The sequence below is a fragment of the Protobothrops mucrosquamatus genome, unplaced genomic scaffold (genome assembly GCF_001527695.2).
Source record: "Protobothrops mucrosquamatus isolate PMUCROS unplaced genomic scaffold, P.Mucros_1.0 scaffold762, whole genome shotgun sequence".
In the NCBI taxonomy this organism is placed as follows: Eukaryota; Metazoa; Chordata; class Lepidosauria; order Squamata; family Viperidae; genus Protobothrops; species Protobothrops mucrosquamatus.
Genome location: NW_015387031.1, coordinates 441557 through 469040, shown reverse-complemented (window position 1 = coordinate 469040; position 27484 = coordinate 441557). Strand labels below are relative to the sequence as shown.

General features: G+C 35.2%; 1 protein-coding gene across 1 annotated transcript in view; it reads left to right on the top strand.

The window, feature by feature from the left end:
- The window catches only part of BDP1 (B double prime 1, subunit of RNA polymerase III transcription initiation factor IIIB), a 46691-nt gene that overhangs the window by 6445 nt on the left and 12762 nt on the right, over window positions 1–27484 (top strand). Inside the window, exons 6-30 of the mRNA XM_015818561.2 lie at window positions 597–730; window positions 2258–2352; window positions 2872–2926; window positions 3538–3696; window positions 4290–4613; window positions 5284–5443; window positions 6463–6595; window positions 7158–7231; window positions 7442–7666; window positions 8866–9013; window positions 9849–9931; window positions 10068–10329; window positions 11835–12028; window positions 15014–15206; window positions 15972–16144; window positions 17635–17833; window positions 18002–18129; window positions 19114–19321; window positions 20068–20234; window positions 20503–20719; window positions 21545–21759; window positions 23327–23702; window positions 24846–24953; window positions 26682–26715; window positions 26990–27073. Of these exons, the coding sequence (XP_015674047.2) occupies window positions 597–730; window positions 2258–2352; window positions 2872–2926; window positions 3538–3696; window positions 4290–4613; window positions 5284–5443; window positions 6463–6595; window positions 7158–7231; window positions 7442–7666; window positions 8866–9013; window positions 9849–9931; window positions 10068–10329; window positions 11835–12028; window positions 15014–15206; window positions 15972–16144; window positions 17635–17833; window positions 18002–18129; window positions 19114–19321; window positions 20068–20234; window positions 20503–20719; window positions 21545–21759; window positions 23327–23702; window positions 24846–24953; window positions 26682–26715; window positions 26990–27073 (4148 nt within the window). The remainder of the gene's footprint in view (window positions 1–596; window positions 731–2257; window positions 2353–2871; window positions 2927–3537; window positions 3697–4289; window positions 4614–5283; window positions 5444–6462; window positions 6596–7157; window positions 7232–7441; window positions 7667–8865; window positions 9014–9848; window positions 9932–10067; window positions 10330–11834; window positions 12029–15013; window positions 15207–15971; window positions 16145–17634; window positions 17834–18001; window positions 18130–19113; window positions 19322–20067; window positions 20235–20502; window positions 20720–21544; window positions 21760–23326; window positions 23703–24845; window positions 24954–26681; window positions 26716–26989; window positions 27074–27484) is intronic.

The following is a 27484-nucleotide window of genomic DNA, read 5'->3' as shown; positions in this document are numbered from 1 at the left end:
AGTGAAAGTTGCAGAAGATGGCTCAATTATTCTGGATGAAGAAAGGTTAGGTTTTGGTATCAGTCAATTTACGTTATAAAATTGGTGTCCATTTATAGAAGTGCTCAATATTGGTCAAGATATTTGGGTACTTGAGGTAAGATTTCCCTCATTTGGACTGTTTTGCTTTTCTTTTAAAGATTTATATCCTATGACTTATATTGTAAATCACATTGAAGTTTCTGGTATTTAATTTGGAAAGATATTCTATAAGACAATTATGTTTTTCCCCCCAAAATATTTCTTATACATGTAATAAATGTCCTTTGTCTCGAGGAATGGTTTCATAATAATCTAATTTACTGAATTACATTTTAATCATCCTGGAAAGATAATATAAAGCAAAACTATATATTGAAGAGCTGCTTTAACAGTATTAAAGGCAAAAAAAATCCTTCATCAGTTTGTCATTCTTTCTTGGACATTTATATCTTTTGCTGTATTTCAACACAGGTAGCAAATTTTCTCCATTATTAGTAAGACAATTGTTCCTAAGATGTCATTGCTTCTTATGGCATTTCTTATGTAATTATTTTCTTCTTCTTGTTCCTATTTAGTTTAACTGTAGAGGTTTTAAGGACAAAAGGACAGTGTGTGGTGGAAGAAAATGATCCCATCTTTGAGTGTGGTTCCTCAACAACATATTCAAGCTTCAGGAAAAGCTATTATACTAGACCCTGGTCAGAAAAAGGTTTGTATAACTTAGTGCTATAGACACAGAAGCATATTAGGGTATATAATATGTATCTTTCAGTATGTGTCAGTGAAGGATATATGCAGTTTAATTGTTACAGATTGCAAGAATATATATGAAATATATTTACTGCCAAAAAATCAGATATCAATAGAAGAATGTATATGTAGCTCAGGGTTGAATTGTAGACTCTTCGGTACTCTCTGAGTTTGGTTGCTATCCTGCAGACATATCATTACCTGAGTAGGTAACATCAGTGCTATTCTGTGTGGGATTTTCTCCCTCTTTATATATACCGGTAATAGCTTGCTCTGCCAATATTGGTGGGTGGGTGGTTTTTCTCAGTGGTGGTTCCTTGATTAAGGTATTTTGATTGTTGTCTGTTATCAGTCCCTGCTTATATGGCTGTTGGCCACTGGAGGGTATGTATTCTGGTCTTTTTTGTTTCCTTCTTAGCTTTTGTCTCTTTTGAAGGGTGTGTACATATGGCTTATTGATACATATTGATAGCTGATTTGTCTGAATGCCAAGCTTCCAGGAATTGCTCTATACAACACACCTAACCTACATTGAAATGCCCGGAATCATGGATCTCATCAACCTCTGCGTCACTACCTACTTTCAGTTTGATTGATGCTGTAAATTGACAAATCAGAGGCACACCCATGGGATCACCATTCATAGGAGAAACTGCAATGCAGCATTCAGAAACTATACCCAGTCAAGGAACTACCATGAAGAAAACCATACCCACATGAATATTGGCAGGCACGCTTCTGAATATAAACAGAGCACAAACCCCACAGTCATTAGCATTAATGTTGTAAAGTAGCTGGATTATAAAATGTCTGCAAACAAACAACCAAGCTCAGAGAGCACCAAAGACTCCTTAATATCTCAGACCAGCAATTCCTTGTATTTTTTTTTAATGAGTTATGGGGAATTAAAAATAATTCTTGTTGAAATAATTCATCAGGTGATTTACACCTGGTAAGTAATAGGACATTTTTTCATAGATCAATATTAGGATTTGTGTGTGACTATACAGTATAGTTCATTTGCAAAGAAGAACATGTGGAGTGAATAATTTTAAAATACCCTTTGTGTTTAGAATATTTAGAAAGTTCAGTTATTCTTCAATTAACTGAAACTTTGAGGAAAGTAAGGGCATCTTCAACTCTTATTAAAATGTACAATTCATGTAATAGACATGGTTAGTGCTGATGTGACTTACAAATAGGAGATAATTCAACAGTACATTATTTACTTTGTATGCAAAAAGCCTCAGACTCCTGGATATTCCACCTTTTCTGTAGTACTTGAAAGTGACAGACTGACTCTGGATAAAGTTCTAAGTAAGGCAGATCATATAATTTCCCACAGTGAAATACTGACCATTTTTTGATGATTATGAAAAGAACGATATTTTGATATTTAGATTAATTTATAATCTGTTTAAGATTGACACTGATATGTTAAAATGACAGTTGCTTTAACCATATTTTATCTTTTTTTAAATTACAGAAACAGACATGTTTTTCTTAGCTATAAGTATGGTAGGAACTGACTTTTCGATGATTAGTCAGCTTTTTCCTCACAGAGCAAGAACAGAAATCAAGGTAAACATTTTCAAGAAAAAAATTAACAGGATCAATAAGATATTCCTTAGTTTGTGTATTTAATATTTTATGGTGTCTTACTATGCATTGCTTTACATCATTTCAATTTAATTTGCCCCTGGCAATATCAGAAAATATACTATGCATTCTTTTGATGTAGATTAATTGGTTCATGTTCTTTTAGGCTTCTTATTTTTACTCATCATACTATTGTCATTCTCATTAGTATGGCTATTCTTTCTAATAGAACTAATGTCTACTTATCAGTATGTTTCATTGGATTGCAGTTTTAATCATAAAGTTTTTTTCTGATATGAATCCAGAGCATTAACTTTGTTTTTATTCAAGTAAACTTGCTTTATGGATGCTAAAAATTCTGTCTCTATTACCTAGAAAACATACATGAGAATAAAGACATACAATCCTCTCTTTTCATTCTCTGAGTAGGATTAAGTATGGATTTAAGCCAATATTATTTCTCAATAAAGTAATTATCATGTTATAACATTCTGTTTTCAGAATAAATTTAAGCGGGAAGAAAAAGTCAATGGATGGAGAATAGATAAAGCATTTAGTAAGTATTGGTATATGCTATCTTTTCCATTTGAAAACATTGTATATGTACATTAATAAAATTTATTGGACTGCATCTTCACAGTATGAATCTCAGGCTGAAGAGCTTATTTCATTTCTTCAAATTAATTAATAAATAATTTCATTTCTTTAAATTAATTTAATATTAAATTAATTAATAGAACTCTGATCATTGAGGGGATTTTTTTATTTTTTTATTCTTGTTGCAATTTTCCATGTTCTCTCAAAATCAGACGCTTGACCTTATAGTATGAAGATTCCAGGCTGAAAATAAGACCATTTTTTCTATAGAGTATAGGCTCCAACATACCATTGGATTTTACTCTTAACATTTCTCAGACATATATGCATCTAAATACTTCCTTAACTGTAATATTTACAAAATATTTTAATTAATCTTAAATAGTTGAAATGTTTTCTAAATCCTGACATATTAAAAGTCACACATTCACTGTTTCATGTTTTTTTAAATAAGAAAGGCTTATTGTAATAAACATAATTAAAGATGATGATATAGCTACTTCAGTTATTCCATTTAATAAATTATCTTTTATGTTCAGTAACTTATCACATCATTTCTTTTTTGGACAGAGGAAAAAAGACCTTTTGACTTCAGTTTTTTTACGAAACTCCTTGAGAAGATCTTGGAAAATGAGAGGAAGAAGAAAGATAAAGTTGTGGCATGTCAGCATCAAAAAGAAAAAAATGCTGACAAGAGAAATACACCAAGATCTCAGAAAAAGCGAAAAGGTATTTTTAAGAATACTTAAAATGGTTTGCAAAGTCATGCAAAGTCTTTGCTATGTGGCATTTTGCCTCAAAATTCTGATAAAGTTAAGTGGCTTTCTGTTCTTTCTATAGAACATTAGAAATACATATATTAAGGTCTAAAAAGTTAATCCAGCCACCAATATTATTGGGTATTATTCCCAGAATCTTCTCAGATGTTGCCACTGCATTACAGTTTTTAATAAGATAAGAGTGGAAAATGATTAATTACAAGGACAGTAGTTGTAGGACACTTGAATGTAGAAGATACTCTGATGTGTGTGTGTTTGTGCCTTTGATTTGGTCTTGATTTTTGACAATTGCCTAGATAAGTCCTTGCATTTTTATTGATCAAAGCAGAATAATTTGATTCTACTTTAAGAATCCTGATAATTTTTGATGATAGATTTTGTATATAATACTAGACAACCTGTGACCCAATTGGGTTATCAATTCAGAGATATTCTCTTACCCTAAACAGAAAAAAACAGATTGACCATATTGTTCATGCTGTTTGAACAAGTTTATTTTTTATTATTTGGAATACCTTGGCTTAATATCGTATCCTTTGATAGATAAAGTTGTAAATGGACAGTCTAATCATGGTCCAGATGGCCATCAGGATGGTAGAAGTTCTGACATGGAAATAGAAGTAGATGCTGAAACAGCTGAAAAGGAGAATGAAGAATCTCCTAGCATTTTGGAACAGGCAAAAGAGCAAACAGTTATTGAATCAGCAGTGACAAAAAAGAAAAGAAAAAGAAAGAAAAAAGATTCTGAACAGGAGACAGACAATCTTCTTGAAGAAAGAATTATTCCAGCAGAAATGATGGAAGAAAAAAGGACTAGAAAGAAAAGTAAGCTCCTGAAATGCTATTGTTATATCATTGAGATACTATGCTAATTAGATTTTGCTAATTTCTGAACTTGAATTCAATTTACCTTTTATTCCACTAGTGCAAAGCATTCCCGGACAGATTTCTACTTGGAATGCTGCCATTAGTGGAAGGCACCTAATTTCTTCCCTCTTCTCTATTTTTGTACACCATCCCTTGTGCCACTTTCCTCCTGGTATACAGGGCCTCCAGAACTCTCCTAAATATTTGGGAAGGAGACACAAGAGGGAAATGGAAGATCCTAACTCTTTTGCTTTTATCTGGAAGATGATTCATACCGAATCCAACCCATTACTGGTGAACAATTAAAAGAAAGGAAAATAACAAATGTAAATGGAGAAATACAATAAACTTTCCATTGAAACTTAGTTTATTTACATGGGAAGACTCTGGCACAAACAGAAAGTTTTGGTTTTGTACTGGAGGGAATTAAACATTATAGGCTTGATTCGCCTACAATGCAAAGCCATAATGTCATTGATTTTTTTTTTTGTATAATGTGTTATGTGATGAGGCAGGACAATACACAATAAAGCACTCTTCAATTTTATTCAGAAAAAATGATTACAGTACTGTGAATATAACAGTGGGCTCAGCTTCTATTTAAGTATGGATATGTTTAACAGTTATGGCCAGTTCGAAATATTTTTAATGCATGACAATCTGTTCTTAGGGAAAAATATATTGGCTAATGATGAGATAAGTGGCACTGGGGAAGTTGGTGATGAACTGGAAGTCCCTAAGAGAACAATCTCTGATGAAATTCTTATCACGGATAAAGAAGAACCACCATGCTGTATCAGGTTAAATGAAGAGGCGGGAAAAGACCACAGGTATAAATTATATGTGCACTTTATACTGTATCAAGGCAATCTTGCAAAGCACAACACATTTTTATAACTTTCTTTATGAGAATCTCTCCTATATGGCTTAATTTTAAATGCTTCTTGTGTAATTTAAGAAACAACAATATATTCAGATTTAGTTCAGTAAATTATTCTGTTTTCAGCATGTTGTTGATGTTTATATCAATGATGGCAAACCTTTTAGAGATCGAGTGCCCAAATTGCAACCCAAAACCCACTTATGCATCGTGGAGTGCCGGGTGGGTGTGGCCCATTGGGTGGGCGTGGCTGCGGTGGTAATGGCAGACTGGGTGGGACTAAAAAGTTCAATCAATCAATTCCAACTTTGCAAGATCTTTTTTTTCCCCCCGCAAGAAGTTGAAATTGACGGATTGAACCTTTTTTTTTTTTTTGGGCACACGGCGACAGAGGCCTAAAGCGAAAAGGTTTTATAAAACCCAACTGAAGGCCTAGGACTGGGACGACGATGCAAGTGCCCACAGAGAGGGCTCTGAGTGCCGCCTCTGGCACCCGTGCCATAGGTTCGCCACCACTAGTTTATATGAAGATGTATATGAACCTCAGTCTTGCTACAACTTAGGGATGTTGAAAACTACTTTTTTATTTGGATGAGGAGAAATCTGCTTTGCCGCTAATAAACAATGAATTGACAATTGTGCACTATGAACAGCTTCTCCTCTGATACTTTTTCTCTAACTATGACAGTCTGGTTATTTGAGATAAAGGTTTTCCCCTGTAAGTTTTGATTTTTCCCATTGTTACTATGAGAATATATAGAACAGTAGTAGTTTGTACATTAGTAAGGACATACAAATGTGAGTATAGCTCACTGAACAATATAGTGCCACTGTGCTTGCCTGTATAACTTTTAGGATAAGTCTGTTTCTTGGCTTACACATTATATGAAGAGAGAAATTCCATGAGTTCTTCATAAGTTGGGGGGGGAGGAAAAAGAATAGTGTTTTTATATATTCTAATATTTTCAGTATTCAAAAAAGTAAACCAGGACAGGAGGATGCTTCATCACTTAATTCTGAATACCATGTAGACCAGCATTCGGTGTCTCAAATGACTCCAAAAGAAAATATAGAAGATTTTGAAAAGTCCACCGAAGCCAAGGTAAAATATTTATTAGCTTTTCTATGTTACAGCTTGCTAATTCTCCTTGTTTCAGGAATATCTATATTAAATATATACTATAAACATGTCATTTTAAAGACTTGTGCTCCATTCCAGAAAAGTCAGTGAGCCCAAATATTTGAATATTGATATTGGTTCTGACAACAGCTCTTTGTGTTCAGAGATAGAAGGTGGGAAAGCTCTGGACCTGTATTTACTGTATAGGTATATTGATACATTCTTGGTATTATTAGCTGCAATATGTTTGGACTAGGATTGATTAAAAACATCCCATCGCTAATCTGGTAGTACATCCTCCAGTTATTTCTGGCATTATTTCACTTCTGTTTCTTTCAACCTTTTACTTCTCTTTTTACTCCTTTTTTCACACATAGTCCTGGTTTATACATTGCATCATAATTGTTCATTTGTTATTTAGTGTATGTTAGTGTATGAGTCCAACCCTTGTGGTTGATGAATTGTGGTTGGTGGTTAAGTGCAAGATATAAATCAATTGTTGTGTATTTCATAATGAGATCATGCTATTTTGGTTGCTTTGCAGAATGAAGTAGCTGTAAGAGATAAACTGGATAAAAATCAGAATATGGCATCACAAAATTATGGTCAAGAAATCATGTGAGTAAAAGTTGTTCTTCCTCTCAGAACCAAATGTTGTTTTCTATATGATAGTTTAAGAATTAGGGCAGTTTGTGATATGGCAAAAGGTTGGGATCACTTACTTGAAGAAAAATGCATGGGGACTTTCCTAATACCCTTTTTTATCCTGATTAAGTTTTCAGAGACTCTGTTTTATATGCAAAATGGATATTTCCAATTTATTTGCAGGGAAACTGATAGGGCAATTCCTGAAAAGCGCACACAGGAGGTGCAGCTGCAGAACTTTGAATCAGACTTAATAGGGGCATCTGAAAAAAAAGAACCTCTAGCAAGTAACCCATTAATTGTTAAAGTTTCTTCTGAGTCACTTGTACAGAATAAAGCTGCTTCCATATCTGGATTTGCTACAGAAGTAACATGCAATGAAAGCAGTGACGTCATAAGAGTAACAGAGTAAGTTATTTATTATGATTTGTCGCAGAGTCAGCAATTAGCATTTAGATTTGGAAGTTTTATTTGCCTGTTGAGTCTTTATCAAGGACTTGGGATAGGCAGATATTTGATGTAGTAAAGGTATGGTCGCAGGATGTAAGCTATTCCAAGTAAAACTGCCTTTTGAAATTGATTGATGGTGATTTTGTCAATGTCAATGGTCTTCAAGTGGCACTCCAGATGTTTTGGGATTGCATCCAAAGTGCTTACTGCTGTCTTTGCTTTCTTTTGCCACAGTTTGTTCTAATTCTATTTGCATTCTTATTATTTTATCTCAGTCCTTTTATGTCTGTATGTAAATATATATATGTAACTCAAGGCAGTGAACATATCTAATTCTTGTGCCTCCTATTTTCCACACAACAACAGACCTGTGTGATGGTTGGGCTGAGAGAAGGTGATTGGCCCTAAGTCACCCAGCTGGCTCTCATGGTTAAGACAGGCCTAAAATTCAGTTTCCTGCACACATGCATATACATAGGTGTGTGCCCACACGTGCATGCGCGCGCGCACACACACACACACACACACAAACATAACAGTTCACCACAATATATCCAGCTGTAGTTAAGTAGCTGGCTCTTAAAGGCCTAAATATGGGAAGATGACATAATTTGATATTGAGGGAATTGCTAGGAGTTATGTGAACAAAGACTGATATGCAGGTATATAATGAAGAAATTGTAATATTATAAATTTTGGAGAAAAAGTGATCTCCAAATAATCTTTCTCAGACAGGAGAAAATAGTGTGCTTTTAAATTTTGAAAGACTTAAATATGGCAATTTTTCTAAGAGTAAAAATGATATCTATGTAAAATATCAGAATTTTCTTAATTTTTATTTGGGAGTTCTGCTTTTGAAATCATAAATATATTTAAGAAGATTTACTTCTTGTTTTATTACTAGCTCTTTTTTTCTTCTCTCTTCTCTTTTGGCTTAATACTTAGCAGTATACTGTGGGCCTGTGCAGCAGAAGTTAAAAAGTCAAGATGGCAGCTGTTCCTGGGCAGCTGAAACCTTGCCATTTTTATATGTTGACTTTTTTTGACCCCACTCCTTTGGAATAGTCTTAGTCATTAAAAACAGGTTATCTGAATGTCCCATTTCATCTAAATAACTCTACGTTTCAAACCAGTTTTTTTCCACTGCTTTTCTGTAGAGAGAGTCAAAAAGCTTTTGTGGGAAAGATGGAAGTGAGAGGTCGATGGACAAGACCTAAACCGAATATCGGTAAAGTGTCTGGCAGGAAAGAAGCATCTGCTCAAGGCGAGCTCAACAAGTCTGTGTCTGACAGTGCAGGAGAGAAGGTATACATTAGTTTGGATTTATATGTGTTGCCTGAGGAACTGAAAACTTTCAATTATTACTCTTGCCTAAAATTAATTTATAACCCACCATATCATTTCATAGTACATTGCACAACAATGTACAGCTAATTTTGAATCAATGTAGAGTATGGTAACCAACAGTTTCTGCTTGAATGTATGTGAATGCTGAGTTAGGGCCCTCCACGGAGCATCACTAAAGCAGAAATAATGATTGCAATTATGATTTTCTCTGGAATGATGTACAGTAAGAGGCAATAACAGGACTAGAAAGGGACACAGCATGTTTTCTAAATTGTTTTTCAGAGGTTTTGTAAAATTCTTTATTTCTTTAAAGAGAAGAAAGATATTTTACATAATCCTGCTTCTACAATCTGTATGACCGATTAAAAAAACAGAATAGAAACTGTATAAATAATTAGTGTCTAAATAAGGTTTGGAATATATTTTCAATTTCTTTTGGGAAGGAAAGAGGTATAATAATCAAAATATGTTGGTTAATATTTTTTATTTCTTTGCCATTTAGCATACTTTTTGGCAAGAGTAGTGATAAAACACGAGGACTAGGAAGTTATGGAATGCATTGAAAGATCTCTGCTGCCAGTTTCTTGTTCGTTTGCTTTAAGAATGCTCACTAGTCATTTGCCTAAAATGTATTATCTGTATTTGATCTGAGTGAAAATTAATATTCTTAAGATGTCAGCTAATTAGAATATAAACTTGAAATCTGGTAAAATAAAGTGTTTCTAAATTTTACTTGAGAGTGATTTGTTTTGAAAAGGTACAGCTGTTTGTTTTTTTTATGATTAATTCTTAGGAAAATGAGCAGAATGATGCACCTGGCATCATCACAGCTGAGATTACTGAAACATGTTGCCAGGGTTTGGATTCAGAATCTGCGTAAGTATGGGGAGAAGAACTCAGAATTTGGGCAAGAATTTTCTTCTTTATTCACTAATAATAGGGGTCGAAATGATTGTCAGCTTTAGGAATTACTTCATTTTATTATTGCCTTTTCATGGTTGATTTTTTTTAGGAATAAGAACCAATCCACTTCACAAGAAAGTAGCAAGCAAACTGCTCTCAAGCCTACACTATTAGCAAGGGGACGATTTCAGAGACCAAAACCAAATTTAGGAAGGGTTGCTAGAAGGCAAGAACTACCTGGAAGAAGCACTGAGACAGAAAAAAGAACAAGTGAAGCAGGGGCTGAATTAGCAAGTGAAGCAGTAATCACTGAAAAGACTGTGATGCAAACTGAATGCAATGATTGTCAACTTCTAAGTAACAATACCATTGTAAGTATGCTGCATATAAAACAATGACTGTAACTGTCAAAGGCTAAATGAATTAGATACCACCCTATAAAAATTTCCTTCTGTGAAATATGTATAGTTTAAGATGCTAGTGCCTCCACTGAATGAATTTGAATTTCTTCTTAAACCATTGTTTGTCTGTATTTAAGACGTGTGCTATACAATGATAGTTTAGTCTACTCTAATTAAGTTAGTCTGTTCTGCTAATGTATCTATTACAGGTAGTCCTTGACTTAAGACAGGGGTCTTCAAACTTGGCCCTTTAATGACTTGTGGACTTCAACTCCTAGAATTCCTCAGCCAGCGTGCCTGGCTATGGAATTCTGGGAGTTGAAGTCCACAAATTATAAAAGGGCTAAGTTTGAAGACCCCTGACTTAAGACCACAATTGAGCCCAAAACTTCCATTGTTAAGCAAGGCAGTTAAATGAGTTTTGCCCCATTTTACAACCTTTTTGCCACAGTTGTTAAGCGAATCAATGCAGTTAGGTGAATCATGCAGTCATTAAGCAAATCTGGGTTCCCCCATTGACTTGGCTTGTCAGATGCTGGCTGGGAAGGTTACAAATGGTGATTACAATTATCCCAGTACAATGCAACTATCATAAATAGATGTCAGTTGTCAGTGCCCCAGTTTTGATCATGTGACCATGGGGATGCTGTAAGACTCTAGGACGGGTCCTCAACCTTGGCAACTTTAAGACTTGTGGACTTCAACTGGTGGTGAATTGTTCCATTCCAGCAGCAATGTTCATAAGTATGAAAACCTGTCATAAGTCACTTTTTTCAGTGCCACTGTAACTTCAAATGATCATTAAATGAATGATTATAAGTTGACTACAGTGTGTGAAGTATAAACTAATATACTAGAACAGGGGTGTCAAACTGCTGGCCCGCGGGCCAGACGCGTCATCCAGAAGCCGCGCCCACCCCATTGCTGGCAATGGCAAAACCGTCACGATACGTTGCGCGACGTTGTGATGTCGCGAGTTTGACATGTCTGTACTAGAAGCAACTCCTATAGATTGACCTAACTCTTGATTACTACAACCTGGAATTTAGAATCCTGGAGAACAGGTTAAACCGAATAAAGGATGGCCTATATATATATGCTGACAATTCTACTCTCTTTCTTTTGCAGTCAATATAAAAACTTTGTTCATATATGTTGGATTTCTTTCTCTTACCTCATCATTACTATTGCTGTGCTATAGTTTTTGAACTGAATTAAGTTCATATATAGAATTCCTTACCACCAGCACAGTTCAATACAACAATAATTTGGGAACCTGAACACCTCTGATAAGAGTTTTTCTTTTGTTGCTGTTTCATTGTCCTTTTTTAACAAAATACAGTACTTGTATTACCTAATATGTGAATTAATGACTTTTTAAAAATTTTCATTCTCCTCTGAGCATACTAGCCTTATACTAGCTGATCATATTATCTGCAAAATCTTATACCTCAGAGATTTAATTTTTTTTCTAGGATACAACAGCTCATGAAGCTGACACAGAGTGTGATGCGCTAGAAAACAGAACAGTTGTCAGTATTGAGAAAGTAGGTGCAGCACACCCAAACCAATCTCCTGTGAAGAAGCCAATGGAGTATGAAAGAGAAACACTAAGGAATGCCTCCCTGTCACTTGATATTACAAAGGATGTGGTAAATCCTGACAACAGGTAGGTTTATTATATTTTAAAAATGGAGAACAAACCTCTAAAACCCCCTTTTCATAGGGAAATTAATAATATCTATCTTTATGACATAGCACATATATAGCACAGGGCTTGGAACTTGGGGCTCTGTGTGTCAGGTTTCACACTGAGGCTCGGCTGTAAATCCCAGATCTCCATAAACATAAATCCTTATTCTGTCTTTGGCTTAATTTTGTTGAAGACTACATGACTCAGCTAGCTATATGTTTCATAGCCTCAGGAAAATAACTTTAACCCAATAGTGGGTCATTCATGGCAGTGCAGAAACTGTAGGCATCTTTTGTAAATGATGATGGTGATGGTGATGGTGATGGTGATGATGATGATGAAAACGTGGGAGGTACCTTGGAGGTCATCTAGTCCAACCCCTGCTCAGGCAGGAAACCCTATACTATTTCAGACAAATGACTCTCCAGTCTCTTCTTAAAAATGTCCAGTGTTGGAGCATTTACAGCTGCTGGAGGCAGGTTGTTCCACTGATTAATTGTTCTAATTGTCAGGAAATTTCTCCTTAGTTCTAGGTTGCTTCTCTCCTTGATTAATTTCCATCTGTTGGTTCTTGTCCTGCCTTCAGGTGCTTTCGATAATAGCTTGACTCCCTCTTCTTTCTGGCAACTCCTGAGATATTGGAACACTGCTATCATGTCACCCCTCGTCCTTCTCTTCATTAAACTAGATATACCCAATTCCAGCAACCGTTCCTTATATGTTTTAGCCTCCAATCCCCTAATCATCTTTGTTGCTCTTCTCTGTACTCTTTCTAGAGTCTCAACATCTTTTTTACATCGTGGTGACCAAAACTGGATGCAGTATTCCAAGTGTGGCCTTACCAAGGCATTGTAAAGTAGTATTAACACTTCACGTGATCTTGATTCTATCCCTCTGTTAATGCAGCCTAGCACTGTGCTTGCTTTTTTGGGAGCTGCAGCATACTGCTGGCTCATATTTAAGTGATTGTCCACTAGGACTCCGAGATCCCTCTCACAGTTAATACTATTGAGCAAAGTACTACCTATACCGTACCTGTGCATTTGGTTCTGAGATCAAATCTGCCAGTTCCTTCAGAACTTGGGGTGTAATCCATCTGGCCCTGGTGATTTGAACTAATCTAGGGTGGACAGGTGTTCACTTACCATTTTCTTGCCTATTTTAACTTGTGTTTCTAATCTGTTTTTTTACGGTACTGTTTTTGATAGGTTGGACTGTTTTTCCCTTTGTGTAAAGATGGATGCAAAAAATGAGTTAAATAGTTCTGCTTTCTCCCTGTTGCTTGTCACCTTCTTGCCACTTTTTCCTACTAATGGATCAATTATTTCCTTAACTATTTTCTTGTTTTTTACATGTTGAAAGAAGCTTTTTTGTTATTTTTGACTTTTGTTGCAAGCCTTAGTTCATTTTGAGCCTTAGCTTTCTTCATGTCATCTTTGCAGTCTTGGGCTATTTGCTGATATTCTCCTTAGTTATGTGCCTCTCTTTCCACTTTTTATACTTGTCTTTTTTTTCTTTCAATTTATCAGTGAGTTCTTTATGCAGCCATGCTGGTTTCTTTTGAGAGCTGTTAATTTTCTTCTTCGTTGGTATTGTGCTAGACTGGGCTTTTATAATCTCACTTTTCAAAATTTCCCAAGTTTCTTGATATTTATGCTAGCACGGAGGAATCTGCAGTAGGGAGGTCAAAACAGTTAACAATAAGTGCAATCATGCAATCAAAACCTTGTCCCTTTTTAATGTGTATAGTATTGCCTACTTATAAAGAGACCTGGATTCTGCCATGTATTTGCACTTGACATCTTGATTTTACCACAGATTCTGCTGCAGTTTAATTTCTCAACATTTTCTTCCTACCCCTCTGAGTTAATGGATGCATGGCTGGCCTCTTAATGGCATTAGGACACAGGTGTGATATGATTACATAATACTTCTTTCTAGAGCAGGATCTGCTGGTTCCCACTTGTGATTCTCAGTTCTTAACATGCTCAATGCTGTATTTCAGCTCCCATCAACCTTACATAATGGTAAATGGGAATTGCAACCCAACATAAAAGGAGGCCTGCCCTTGTTATAACGCATGTATTATTTATCCATGTTGGCTCTATAGTGTCTAATGATGAATTTAAATAATGGAAATGTTCTACATAATATTTCAGGTACCAAAAGATTCAGATTGGATGAAATATATTACTAACAACCCTCTATTCCTGCAACAAAGGGTGTTTAGGACCTCTTTTATACCAATTCAAATCCAATTATATTTCTAAGCTAGGATAAATGTTATTCTAAGTAGCAGAAGCTCCAAGGTATCTGGCAGGAGTCCCTCTAGACTTACCTGAAAAGCACATCATTTTTTGTCATTTGAAGGCTACAGTTAACTTTTGGTGGCTTATTGAGAGATACACTCTAAAAGTATTACAGAGGATCAGTAATAAGTAGTGGAATCTGTCAAGATGAAAACTGCATTTGATGTAATTTCATTTATATTTAATATTAAGACATTTGGTCATTCTTACAAATATAACAATGACTCATTTTTGATGCATTCAAAATTACAGTTTGATGCAACTTTGAATCAAAAGCTGAACCCCAGAGCTTATGAGAGTGACATGCAATTCTAGGCTTTAAGTTGTGCACCTGTGTGCAGCTTGATATTTTTTTTACCAGATATGCTTTAACAGTGTTTTGCCTCCAGAGTCTTCTCAGTATTAGTTACAAGCTACGTGGAAACATTTTGTAGATTTATTAGGATCTTAACAAATCAATTGCAACTTTTGTCTGTTTGAAAATTATCATAATTATTTTTAATAAATTAGATATTATTATGGTGGGCACTCTTATCTAAATGTTAATTTCTAAAAAAATTTATAGGTCAAAGTCTAAAATCTTCATGAACACAAAAATTGTGTTTTTCTAAATTATAATAATCATAGGTTGATTTTTTTTTTCATTAATCAGAGATTCCAGTCTTCAGGAAGAAAAAAAAGATAACAGTGTTGAAATAGAGCACTCATTGAAGAGTTCTCCATCAAGATGTAAGAAGAACTTAGAAAATGCATCAGATAGAGAAGAATTGTTAAACACAGTAAGACCTCAGTTGGACACTGCAGAAAAGAATGAAAGTGAATGCAGTGAGGCCTCTAATCTAAGTGTAAGATTATTTTAACTTTGTATTTTGTTGCTTAATTGTAATTAATGCGACTTGTTTTATTTATTTTCTTAAATTTATATGCCACCCGATTGGAACAATGCCACCCAATTTAAGGATATGTAAGAACATTTAAATTTATGGATTTGTAATTTTGTGTGTGTGTATGTGTGTGTATTTGTGTGCATTTCACAAAATCCCCTGGCCCAGAGCTTATCAGAAGAACCAGTTTTTTTTAAAGCTTTGTTGTTTAAGACAGCAGGTTGGAATTATGCAAATGTCCCAAGATCAGAACCAGCAACAGAAGACACGTGGTTCTGAGAACACATAGCATACATTGCTTAGCTGATTGGACATAGAGCATGCCAACCCTGACAGTTCATATAGGACAATCAGAAATGATCAGAGAGAGGCAATTCTGTTAGTGACTAGGCCGTAACTCATGAAGGGCTTTATAGATGGCAGACAGCCTCTTGAAGTGCAGCTGGAAGCCAATTGGTAATTAGAACATTTTGTAAAATGGAGACAATCTATGGGCAAACTGGTGCACAGCTATGGATCTGTGCAAAAGCCCACCTACCCATGACTTTGGTGTCAGCCAGTTTTTTTTAATGTCAAATATTACATATATCAGGTCCTGAGAACTGAAAATTATTTTCTAATTGCTCTTCCTGAGATTTGTTTCTTGTGCATTGCACAATTTTGCAATTTCAGAATTTTAAGTGCTTGCATCATGCATTAATTCTTGAATAATTTAATATATTCTAGGAAGCAGTAAAATCTAAAACCTTACCATCTTTAGAGGAATGTCCTACCAATGCCCAAGAGGAGTTTGCAACCAATGAAACCCATTTGCCTCTCCAGAATCTTCCAGGAGTCAAGAATGATGTATCAAATGAGATTTCACTGGAACCTGATACCCAGAAAAAAGAATTTGTTGGGTAAGGATACTGTGGTTTCTTGGTGTGAACTTCTTTTGTAGACAATTTAGGCTTACAACTTACTTTCAGCCAGGACTATGAAGGGGGTGGTCAGAACATCATTAGAAAGGGCAACGGCTAACCCTAACGCTAACCCTTTTTTTTGAAGGTGAGTGAAATTGATAAGATTAAAAGAAAAAATGCAAGCCATTAGATAACCCCACACCTACCTTTTTGTGTGTTTCTGAGTGGTTTAACAGTTGATCCAAGAGCCTTACATCCTCTTGAAAAAATAGCTAAAATGTTTGGGTTGACCATGGGGAATGGTGGAGGGGAAGGAACACGCTGGGAGCTGCCAAAAGTTTGTTGATTTCCCCCCCCCCCCTGCTATTGGAAGCTTGCATGCAGCATAGCAATAACTGTGCCATTGTTATATCCCTCTTCAATTCTAATTTTCAAATTTAGTTGGGCTATCACCACGGGCAAGTTGGATGTACTAACCTCTACAGTTCTGTGCAGGCAATATAAAAACATCCATTTTCAGCAGTGTTAACTAAATGGAGATGACTCTGTGGAATCTCTAAGCCGAATGCTGCTTTGTTGCTATCTTGGGAAGCAAGGAAGATATACATTTATCCCATTTTAAAGAGCTTCCCTGGTAGAGAGCACAATGTCTATCTGTTACTGCTTTTATCTGACCAGGATTCTGATGCATCGTTCCAGGTTGCCTGATTTTGTGCCATCACTTGTATCTGTCCTATCTACAATGAACATTTAGTACAAATTTTGATGACTGCCACTTTTATTTGTACTCCTGTTACTACAATAACATATTTTATGTAATTTTATTATATTTTAAAGTTTATTAATAATTACAGGTCTGTGCATATTTATTGTTGTGCTCTCTGGCCCAAAGGTCTTAATAAAGGTTTGGTTTGAATATAATTCTTATAAGAGTGGCATGTTTTTAGGGTTGCACCGTCTGAACAGAGTCAGATTGCTTTACTAAATCGAATGAGGTGTTTTGCTTGAACAAATTCCAAGACATTTTTTTAAAGCATTTTCAAAGCATTAGCCCTACTATATGTGCTTTGTTTAAATCCAAACTGAACATTAGATGAGAATTAAGTTCAATAATGACTAGAAAATAAATAAAATTTACTATTCTATTAGATGTTAAAGTGCCAGCTAAAAATCAATGCAAAAATTGACGTGAGTTTCCCTACATTTCCTTACATTTCCTTAGTGATCACATGGATATTATCTGTTAGAGCTGGGGTAGGCAACCTTGGCTCTTTTATGACTCGCGGACTTCAACTCCCAGAATTCCTGAGCCAGCATGGCTCAGCTTGGAAACTCTCCCTTTCCCCTCAGCATGGCTGGCTCAGGAATTCTGGGAGTTGAAGTCCACGAGTCATAAAAGAGCCAAGGTTGCCTATCCCTGTGTTAGAGATTCTGTTAGTAATACTTTTGGCTAATTGCCATCTCTGCTCATTTTGATTTTCCTCTAGCAAACAGAGGTCACAGGGAGAAAGCAAACATAGTGATACTCGATCAACACCATTTCTCAGATGCAGGTTCCAGAGACCCAAACCTAACATTGGAGCCATAATTGGAAGGAAAGAAAAGAGATCCTTGGAAGGAAATGGATTAACAACCACTGAAAATCCAGAACTACAAAAATCTGAACCTACCAAAACTCCATCAATGGTATTAAGCCAAAAAAATGGTTTGGATTGTTTTTATTTTAAGTAGAGTTCTTGAATGTTTGCAATTCAATATAAATGGGGTTTCTGTATTGCCACAATTATTCCTTGATATTCAGAGAATCACTGCTGAAACTATTTCTCAGTTTAAGATTGAAACTTTAACTTTCAGACTCAGATCAATGATAAAATTTTATCTGATGAAGACTTGCAGAGTAGACTAGAAGACTCTGAGAAAGTAATTCAGAAAAACTCTCCAGTGCCTGGTACTTGTCAGAATAGCTCCGATCTACGTCTCAGGTATGTTCTTATATGTGACTTTTATGATCTTTGCTGATAAACCTAAATAAATAATGAAAATAGTTACATGTTGCTTTTATGAACTTTCACTTTTTAAAAGTATGGCACTCTTTCCCCCTTGCTTTCCAATCATGTTGTTTTGATGTGCAGAATTTTTTTTCACTTTCCTTTTATGCTCTTCTTGAACAAGTTACAGGAGCTGAAGTGGAATAGAAAGTGACAGAACCCCCCTTAGTGATTAGAAACAAACAGATGGGGAGGGAAAGCAGAAACAGGAGCATATTTTAGGACATGAGGCTGTGGAACTATACCAAACTGATAAAGTTTTAGGATTTATTAATTTCTTACATTCTTACACATATAGTGTAAGAATGTAAGAAATTAACAAATTGTAAAACTATAGTAGTTTGGAAATTTGAAATTTATTCTTTTCAATTTTGGATTTAGTTTGTTGGATTGGCTGTTCTTTTTCTCTTTGAGAAAGGCAAGCAGGGAATGTTTGTATTTTGTTTAGTGGATTACCTTATTTAATCTTCCCCAGGGTAATAAGTGAAAACACATTTCATTATTTCAGAATAAAATACTGTAGGCAAGTGTTCATTTATTAATTGTTTCTCAACAATAAAAACTTACCTTGTTTTTAGCACCTGGCTTGATCTCCACATAGCATGCTGTAAAGTAATGATTTATTTATCAAGCTACTATCCTGCTACAATGATAGTATTCTTGGTAGCTCATACAATAAGAATGTACAATAAAATATACCGTAACAAATACAGTGAATGGCATTGGGCCCCAAAGCCCTCTGGAAAAAGCAAAAATACAGTTTATCTTCAGTTATTTTGAAGGAGAGTTTCTAATTAACATTTGACAAAGAAGCAAGCAGAAAAAAGAATTCTTAAGAATTAATTTCACATCAATATACTAATGTCTGTTTTAAATATCTGTTAACTCAATTTGGTACTTTCTGTCTTTGGTTGATAGAGAGAAATTCAATTTCCAAGAAGATAAGTCATCTACAATCAAGCCTGCTCAGTTGCTAAGAGGGCGATTCCAGAGAGCCAAATTGAATGTTGGAAGAACCAGTTGCAAAAAGGAAGTGCCTGTGTCAGAAGATATTAGTGTTCCAATTATGGAAGAAGTAAAAGAGATGGAGATTAGCAAGAAAGATGATCTAAATATAACTTTTGAGGTTAGCTACCTAATCAATTTATTGAAACTTTTTCAGCACTATTTAACAAATATTCATTTATATCCTATCCTATGCTTTTCTTTTTCCATCTTATCTTATGAAGAATCAGGTGTATTGAAAAGGCAGCTACTAGAGTTTTAACTGTGTGTGTGTGTATATAATGCATATGCTGTATGTGTGTATATAAAACAATATACTTTTATTTTTAATCTTTATTAAATATTTTATATATTTAAGGTATTTGTTTATAAAATAATAAAGATTAAAGTGGTACATTTGAAATTAACTATAGTAAAGATTTGAAACTCTTCCCTGTTTCAGCCAATAGAGCTAAATATAGTTCATCAGAAGATGAGATGAAAGCTTTTGTGCTAGCTGTGGGATAGTGGAATTGTGAGCCTGTATGGAGGCACAGTTGTTTAAGTCTCATTAAACCATAAATTATTGTGATTCCCAGATGAAACCATAGCTGTCCCACATCTTATAAAAAGAAATCATGCAGATAATGTTTGAGTTTCAATTAAAATATTATATTTTTAGTAAAATAAAAGTTAGATATCACTATGTACATCACTGTTGTAACAACATCTTACCGATTTACATAGGATATGAACTGAAAATCTGGAGAAATGATTTCAAATATCAAAATAGGAATGTCAATATTCTAAATTCTGAATTTTAATATGAAAGTATTAAAGTACTCTGGTAAAGTAATTGGCATGCACACATTTTTTTTCAACATCAAGGATGAAGTCATTGTCCAAGCATCCCCAGATAATTTAGATAAAAAAGAAGGATCAGAAACCTCAAGATGTATTGATCAGACGAAACATCCTTCTGAGAAATCACTGGAAGATGGTCTTCTGAAAAACCAAGATGACGTTAAAAGAAAAAGTTTGGATGCTCTTGGAAGGTAAAACAGTTTTCAATAAATAAATGAAAACTTTCCTGAGTTCTTAGTATAATCTTTATTTTCTATATAATATGGCATAATACTTCCATTAATTTTCAACTCCGAATTTTTCTTGCTTTTTCCTTGTCTGTCTTTTTTAATCAACTGAATGAATTTGACTAGTTTTGGTTTTTGAAAAAAAGCAGGATTTAGACAACAGATAGTTGCAAATATGTTTTCAGTTTAAAAACTGGTATCATCTAATAGTTTTGGTTACTTTTGTTTTTAGTGATACTTTTGATCCTCAAGAAATAAATCATTCAGAAAACAAAAAACCAGCCCTGCTCATGATAAATCATCTGCAGAAGGTAAAGCCAAATGTGGCACAAGTTCCTAAAAACACAGAATCCTCCTTAGAAAGAGAAAATAGCAAAGGAGACACAGGAAGAGATGCAGAATGTGATGCCTCATACGGTAGCAAATTTGGAAAAACAACTCGGTTAATGGTAAGCATAGATTAATCATCCTAAATCATCACTTGATTAATGTTTTTATGAGTAATGCATTTGCCAATACAAAATACTTGTTGAATCTTTTTTATCTCCTTACAAACTTAGAGCAGCTTATGAGCAGATTTCATACAAGAAATATTATAAAAATGTATTCAAATACCATACATATGTATGTATGTATGCATGGAGTATATTTAAGTAAAATATATACTGGATTATACTGATTTTCTGTTGTTAGTGGAAAGCACTTCTATTTTTCTGATTTCCTTTTATTTATATCCCGCTTTTATTATTTCTAAAAATAACTTCCCTTGTATACAAATGCAGCCTTACTTACTGTAATTGATCTTAAGGGCTGTAAAGTTGCAGAGGCAGGCAGCAGGAGGAAATACGCTGTGCAATGCAGCCCATTGAAAAGTTCCAATGCTGTTAAGAATAGTCCTTTTAATTTTATTTTACAATTGTTACATTTAATGTTTCATTTTGCTCAAGATTTCTCCCAAAATATCATATTTGCTGTATTTTTTCTCCACATTTATTTGTGTACACCTATTTAACGGTAAGATAAGGTGTATGAATGGTGCTCCTTAAAAATATTTGGCAAAATAAATATATATTGAATTTATAGTAGTTCACACGCTCAAATAATGGTTTATACATGAGGACATCCCACATGACTTATGTGCTTATCTCCAATGTTAGGACATCATGGCATAGTTATGTCATTTCTGCAGTGTCATCATGACAAACATGTCACATTTTGACATCTTTATATAGGTGCCTTTGATTAATATGCCATGTGTTTCTAACTCTTTCCAGGGCAGCTCAGTATATTTGATGGAATCTGCATCAACTTCTGAATCAAGGAAAGAAAAAAAATGTATAGAAAACATTGAATTAGTATCCTTAACAAGAAGTAGGCACTCTGTGAAACATGGTTCATCAGACCAGCCTTCAGAGAATGAAACTCAAATTAAAAAAGAAATCCCTAAGCTGCTTTCTGTCCAAGAGAAAGAAGTAGAAAACCTAAAAGGGTAAGAGTACACCTTGAGTAGTGTTATGTCTTGTGTGGGGATGAGAGGGTTCTAACACATTCAGGTTCAGATTCTAGGGAGGGTGTTATATAGTCACAAAGACTGTAAGAAGAATAGAAAATTCAAACCAAGTCCTATGAAAGCTCAAAGAGAGCAAAAGTTGATTCAGGAAATGTGGACAAACACATCAGAGGAGTTAGGTTTCACAGCACAGAGGCAAACAGCAGACACTGCTTTCAAGCCCAACTATCTTTCAGAGTTTTATACTGGGATTGTAATTCATCTGCTCTTATTCTGCTGGTTCTTATAAAACCTGATCAACACAAGTCTAGGTATTGTAAGGACTTAATTCAGTAATTATTCAATGTGGTTATTCACCAAATGCTTGCAAACCAGCACCTGAATATATCTCCATCTTAAGAACATAAGAATAGTTGCTGGATCAAAAGCCCATCTTAGTCCAGGTCAAGTTTCTGTATTTATTTTTACTTATGTATTCATTGAATTTGATTTTGGTGCCACTGACTTCAGAATGACCATGGATACTTCTGTTCAGGTGACTCTCGATACTTCTGTGGTACTTGCAAGCTGGAGATGGAGGCACTTCTCTCCTGCCATTATTTCTCTGCAACTGATATCTGTAGGCATTTTGCCCTCAAACATTATATTGAAATTTCAAGGCATAGTACTTGATACCCCTGTCCTCCATAAATGTATCAAATATATTTTAAAATCATCCAAATTAGTGGCCATCACCACAACCTGTGGTAACAAATGTCTTAGATTAATTGTGGTCAATTATGGATTTAAAAAATAGTCTGTTCTAAATACTCTCCTTATCCACTTCCTCTGTTCCAGATATTTTTATATGTTTTGATTATGTCCCGCATCCTTCTAATCACATTTCCTTTGAGCCAAGCAGTTCCATATATTCTAGCTTTTCCCCCCAGAAGGTTGGTGCTTGAATCCCCAAGTGTTTTGGTTCTTCTCTTCTGTACTTTTTTTCAGCTCTATTGCATTGCTTTTTAAATATGGTGGCCAGAACTGCACCTAGTATTCTAATTGTTGGAGTAACATACAGGACCTACTATATTAGCAGTTTCTTAACAATCCTTATGCCCTTTTCAAAGTTGCTATTCACTGAGAATGTCTTCATGCAGCTTCCCATAGGGACTGCACTGTGTTTTCCACAGTTGGATTCCGAGAGCTCAGACTATTAAAGTACTGTATATGTGAAGTCCCAGACCAGTAAGAATTCATAGGCCCTATTTCAGATTTGCTCAGCAAGTGCATAAGACTTGGTAGAATGTTTTGAGTATATTCTTCCTCTGAGAAGTTATTCTTAGATGGGAGCATGGCCTACAATATTTCTTTTAATTTGAAATATCAGAATATAAACGCATTTGTACATAAGATTTTTTTAAAAATCTAGTTTAGTAACATAAATGCCTAAAAGAAAAATCTAAATACCTATTATCTTGTATTTTTGATTTTTAAAAAATTACTTTAGTACTATTTGTTCCTTTTTTGTTAGTCCTACTAATTAAAATATCTCTTTATGATCTAGAAAGCAATCAGGAAGAACACTAAAGCAGAGGAACAAAAACTATGATTCAAAAACATCTTCCACTTCTGAATGTGAAAATGACCATTATAGGAAAATGAAGTACCAACAAAAAGTTAAACCACATGTCAGCAAAGGCAAAAATTTAAAATTAGCCCCTCGCAAAAAATCAAGAAATGGAAGTTCTAAAATTAATTTGGTAACCCTTAGAGCTTCTTCACAAGAAGATGACGATGAGGAGGAGGAAGATGAACCTGAATCAGAATATGAAGTTGAATTTTTTTCACCAGAAGAAGTAAATAAAGCTCCTGTGTTTGTTCCTAAAGGGCTTCGATCTCCAAATCCTGTTCCTATGCACATTGAAGAAACAATGGAAGAGGTATATCAGAAATACTAACCAACAAATGTTCAATTAATGCATCTCATTAGTCTTTTTGTGCCATGGATTCCTTTTAGAGTCTGGTGAAACCTCAGGTGAAACCTAAGAAGACCTTTCTCAGATAAATTTTAGTTATACGTTACAATTTTGGTTGTAAGTCATTGTGGTTGTTAAGTGAGACATCCACCTAACTGCCTCAGTCACCAACAACAATCTCAAGTTTCTCCATTGTGATTATTAAATGACCACGCAGGGATTCTTTGAGGGGGGGGAGGTCTTGAGAGACTCAGCACCCACAGGCATGCAGAAACTTGCTGTGGATTGTAAGACAGCATGTGGGCCTCCTCCCTCTTTTCCCACTCCCTCCCCCCATGCTCAGAAGGCCCGGCAGTGTGCAGGCCTCTTCCCACTTTCAAGAGACCTAGCCTTCTTCCTGCCTCGCCACACTTGGGTTCACTTACCTTTCCTTTCCCTGCAGCTGCTGCAGGGAAATGCCTTTTAGATAGTGTGTTCAATTTTATATACTCAGATAGAGACGTGCCTTTTCAAACAGAGACTTAATAGAATAATATGTAGAGGCAATTCCCCAAATGATAATTTTGTGCATAAGTAAATACAATAATGGGGACAAAACAGATCTTAAAAACATCTTTGAATGAACTCTCCACATGTATAGTTTTATTTATTTATTTTTATTTATCAAATTTATTTGCTGCCTATCTCATGCTTTAACTTTACTTTGCCTTTAAGAATGAGTGAACAAATCAGATACAGAATGGAAGGAGAGTTAATGAATAGAAGAATTGCTTTTCTTTCTCTCCTAGACTATTGGTTAAACAAATTATCTCTTTTAAGAACATAAGTGAAGAAAAAAAAACTAAAACTTGTGCAAATGACTAAAGAATACAGTAATTGTTGCCCTGTAAAATTATTTTAATTGCCAATGCGTTTTAACATAGAAGCAGACTTCTATGTTAAATGTGATTTTCAGCATAAGTATATTTTGAGTAAACTTGGATTTTTTATTTTATAGTTTGCACTTTTATTTCAATGTATAACATTATAGCATATAAAAAGAGAATCAATTAGATTCTTTGGGACAATTAAAATAATTGTGTTTTTCTACCTTGCGCTTCATGACAGTTGGAGATATATGAGAATGTTGCAGATGAGCCATGTATCTCCCATGATCTAAATCTGTCTATTCAGCCTGGGATGCAAGATGATAGCAAATTGTATTTCTCAACAGTTGTAAGTCTGCATTTTTTTTCTTTTATGATAAAATCTACATGTGTCTAAGACAGAATGCGCATTATTGCTTGTCCTTGCTTACTGACCACTCATTCAGCAAATGTTTGAAGTTGTAGTATTACTGGTCCTCAAAGTTCTGGCCATCACAGTGCCCTCACAGTCATGTGATTGTGATTTGGGCACTTGGCAACCACCCTGCACTTACGATTATTGCAACATCCCTCAGTCACATGACTGTCATTAGCGATCTTCCCTGTCAGCTTCCCACAAGCAAAGTCAGTGGGAAAACCGACAGGGAAGGTTGAAAGTTGCTGTGTTAAATTCCTCTGGCCTTCCGGTACTCCCGCCACATGATCCCCTCTCCCAACTTCACATAGACCAGGGGTGTCCAACCTTTACAGTTTTGTGGACCGGCGGGGGGGGGGGGAAGAGGAGATAGTTCCGTGCCAGCAGCTGTGCTTGCATGCGCAGTTCCATTTACACAAGTGGCGAGTGCATGCATTACCCTGCTCGTGCAAATGGAGCTGTGTGCACTTGCGCATTCGCCTGCCGCTTGTGTGGCCCAATTCCCAATGGGCCAGAGCCTGGTACCAGGCCATAGCCAGGCGGTTGTGGACCCCTGACATAGATTGTGTTTGAATTCCCAAGGCGTCCCCCAGCCTCCCCATCCCCCTGAGGCACTTCCCCACTCCCCTGTGGCACCCTCATGTTCTGTACCTGAGGCTTCTGCCACTTCCCACTTAACTGCATATCTTTGGGTTACAATGGCAAGCAGTCCTAATTGCCATTATAAACCGAGGACCACCCATAGAAGAGTTGATCCACCAAGATCTTTGTAACAGTTTATTATTATAAACAAGTTGTCTACTTTCCTGTTTAACTTCTCATCTTGCAATTGCTGCTGGCATTTACTTGCCATTATTGATTGATTGACTGACTGAACAGAGTCAATCTGTTCAATTACACAGAAAGCAGAACTTTCATTCATTTTCCTAACATTAGTTATAATGGCACTTGAAAGAAAAGTAAAAGAAAACAGGGAATTGTGGTCTACTACTACTTTTATTAGAGAGATGATAGAGTTGTATTGGATTCATTCAAAGTCTCCCATTCTAAATAAAGCTTGGTTTGATAATGAAACTACTGATGGAGAAATAATGAGATTTTATTAGCTTCATTTCTTATCAGTGTATTATCACAGTTTGCTATTGACCCCCAACATGTATATCTGATTAATCCATTGTTAATGCCTGGATAATAGGCAAAGTGGTCTAAAATTTACAAAACAGCGTGCTTTAATTATAAAATTGTTTAATTGTTTAATATAATACTTTGGAATAAAGATATACAGAGTTAAAATTAAAACTTCTTTCTTGTCAACTACAACTGATTTTTTAAATATGTGAGATAGTAAGAGTTTGATTGGTGATGGAACTGATTGCTTATTGAGATTGTTATTGAGTAATCTTCAATAAATAGTCTTGTACACAAAGTTGTTAGCAATACTGAGAAGGATGTAATTGATTTATGGTAAACTGAGTCCATTGTCACTATTTTATTCTTTATTTGACAGTAACACCACAAAATAAATCTGTTAGGAAGTAGACAGTCTGTTTTTAGTATAAAGATTTAGAATTATTTCTATTCATGTAAGTGAAAAATCAGAGTTGATTCATTTAATTTATTTTAAAATGTAGTAGTTGATTTCTTTTTTTTCTCTTTCAAAAGGATATTACACAAGAAGAACAAACAAAAGAAACAGGTACATTGTCCAAAATATTCAGTGAATCCCTGAATGGAGATTTGTTAAATTAAAAATATAGCTTTTAGTTTACATGGTGTGTGTATGTGTGTTTGTGTAGAGAAGAGGTTCCTCATTCTTCCAATAAATCAAGCATTAATCACTAAGGTTATAATATATACTTATCTGAGAGTAAATTCCATTGAAAATATAATGATATTTTCAATAATATAATACAAAGAAATGTGGTAAGTTTGTTGATTTATAAGCCTATTTATTTGGAAACTTCTTTTAGGAATTAATGATGGAAGTACTGAAGCAGCCATGACTTTACTTGCTATGAGGGATCCAGTGTTTCAGTTACGTACTGATATCCAAGGTATGGTCAATATTATCACATAAGATGAGAGTGGATAGCCTGTAGTAGCAATAGCAATAGCACCTAGACTTATATACTGCTTCATAGTGCTTTCTACAGCCCTCTCTAAATAGTTTACAGAGTCAGCATATTGCCCCCAACAATCTGGGTCCTCATTTTACCAACCTTGGAAGGATAGAAGGCTGAGTCAACCTTGAGCCAGTGGGAATTGAACTGCTGGCAGTCGGCAGAATACTACCCACAGCGCAACCACTGTCACATGACTTTTTTTAGTCCCCATAGCTCAGTCTGGTCTCATTGAATCACAGCAAAGTTTCTTGCTATTTTGACATTGGAGACAAAATAATTATGCAAAGCCTAAAATATTATCAGCACCTTTCAAAAGCTGAAAAAGAGATATGCTTTTTTCTG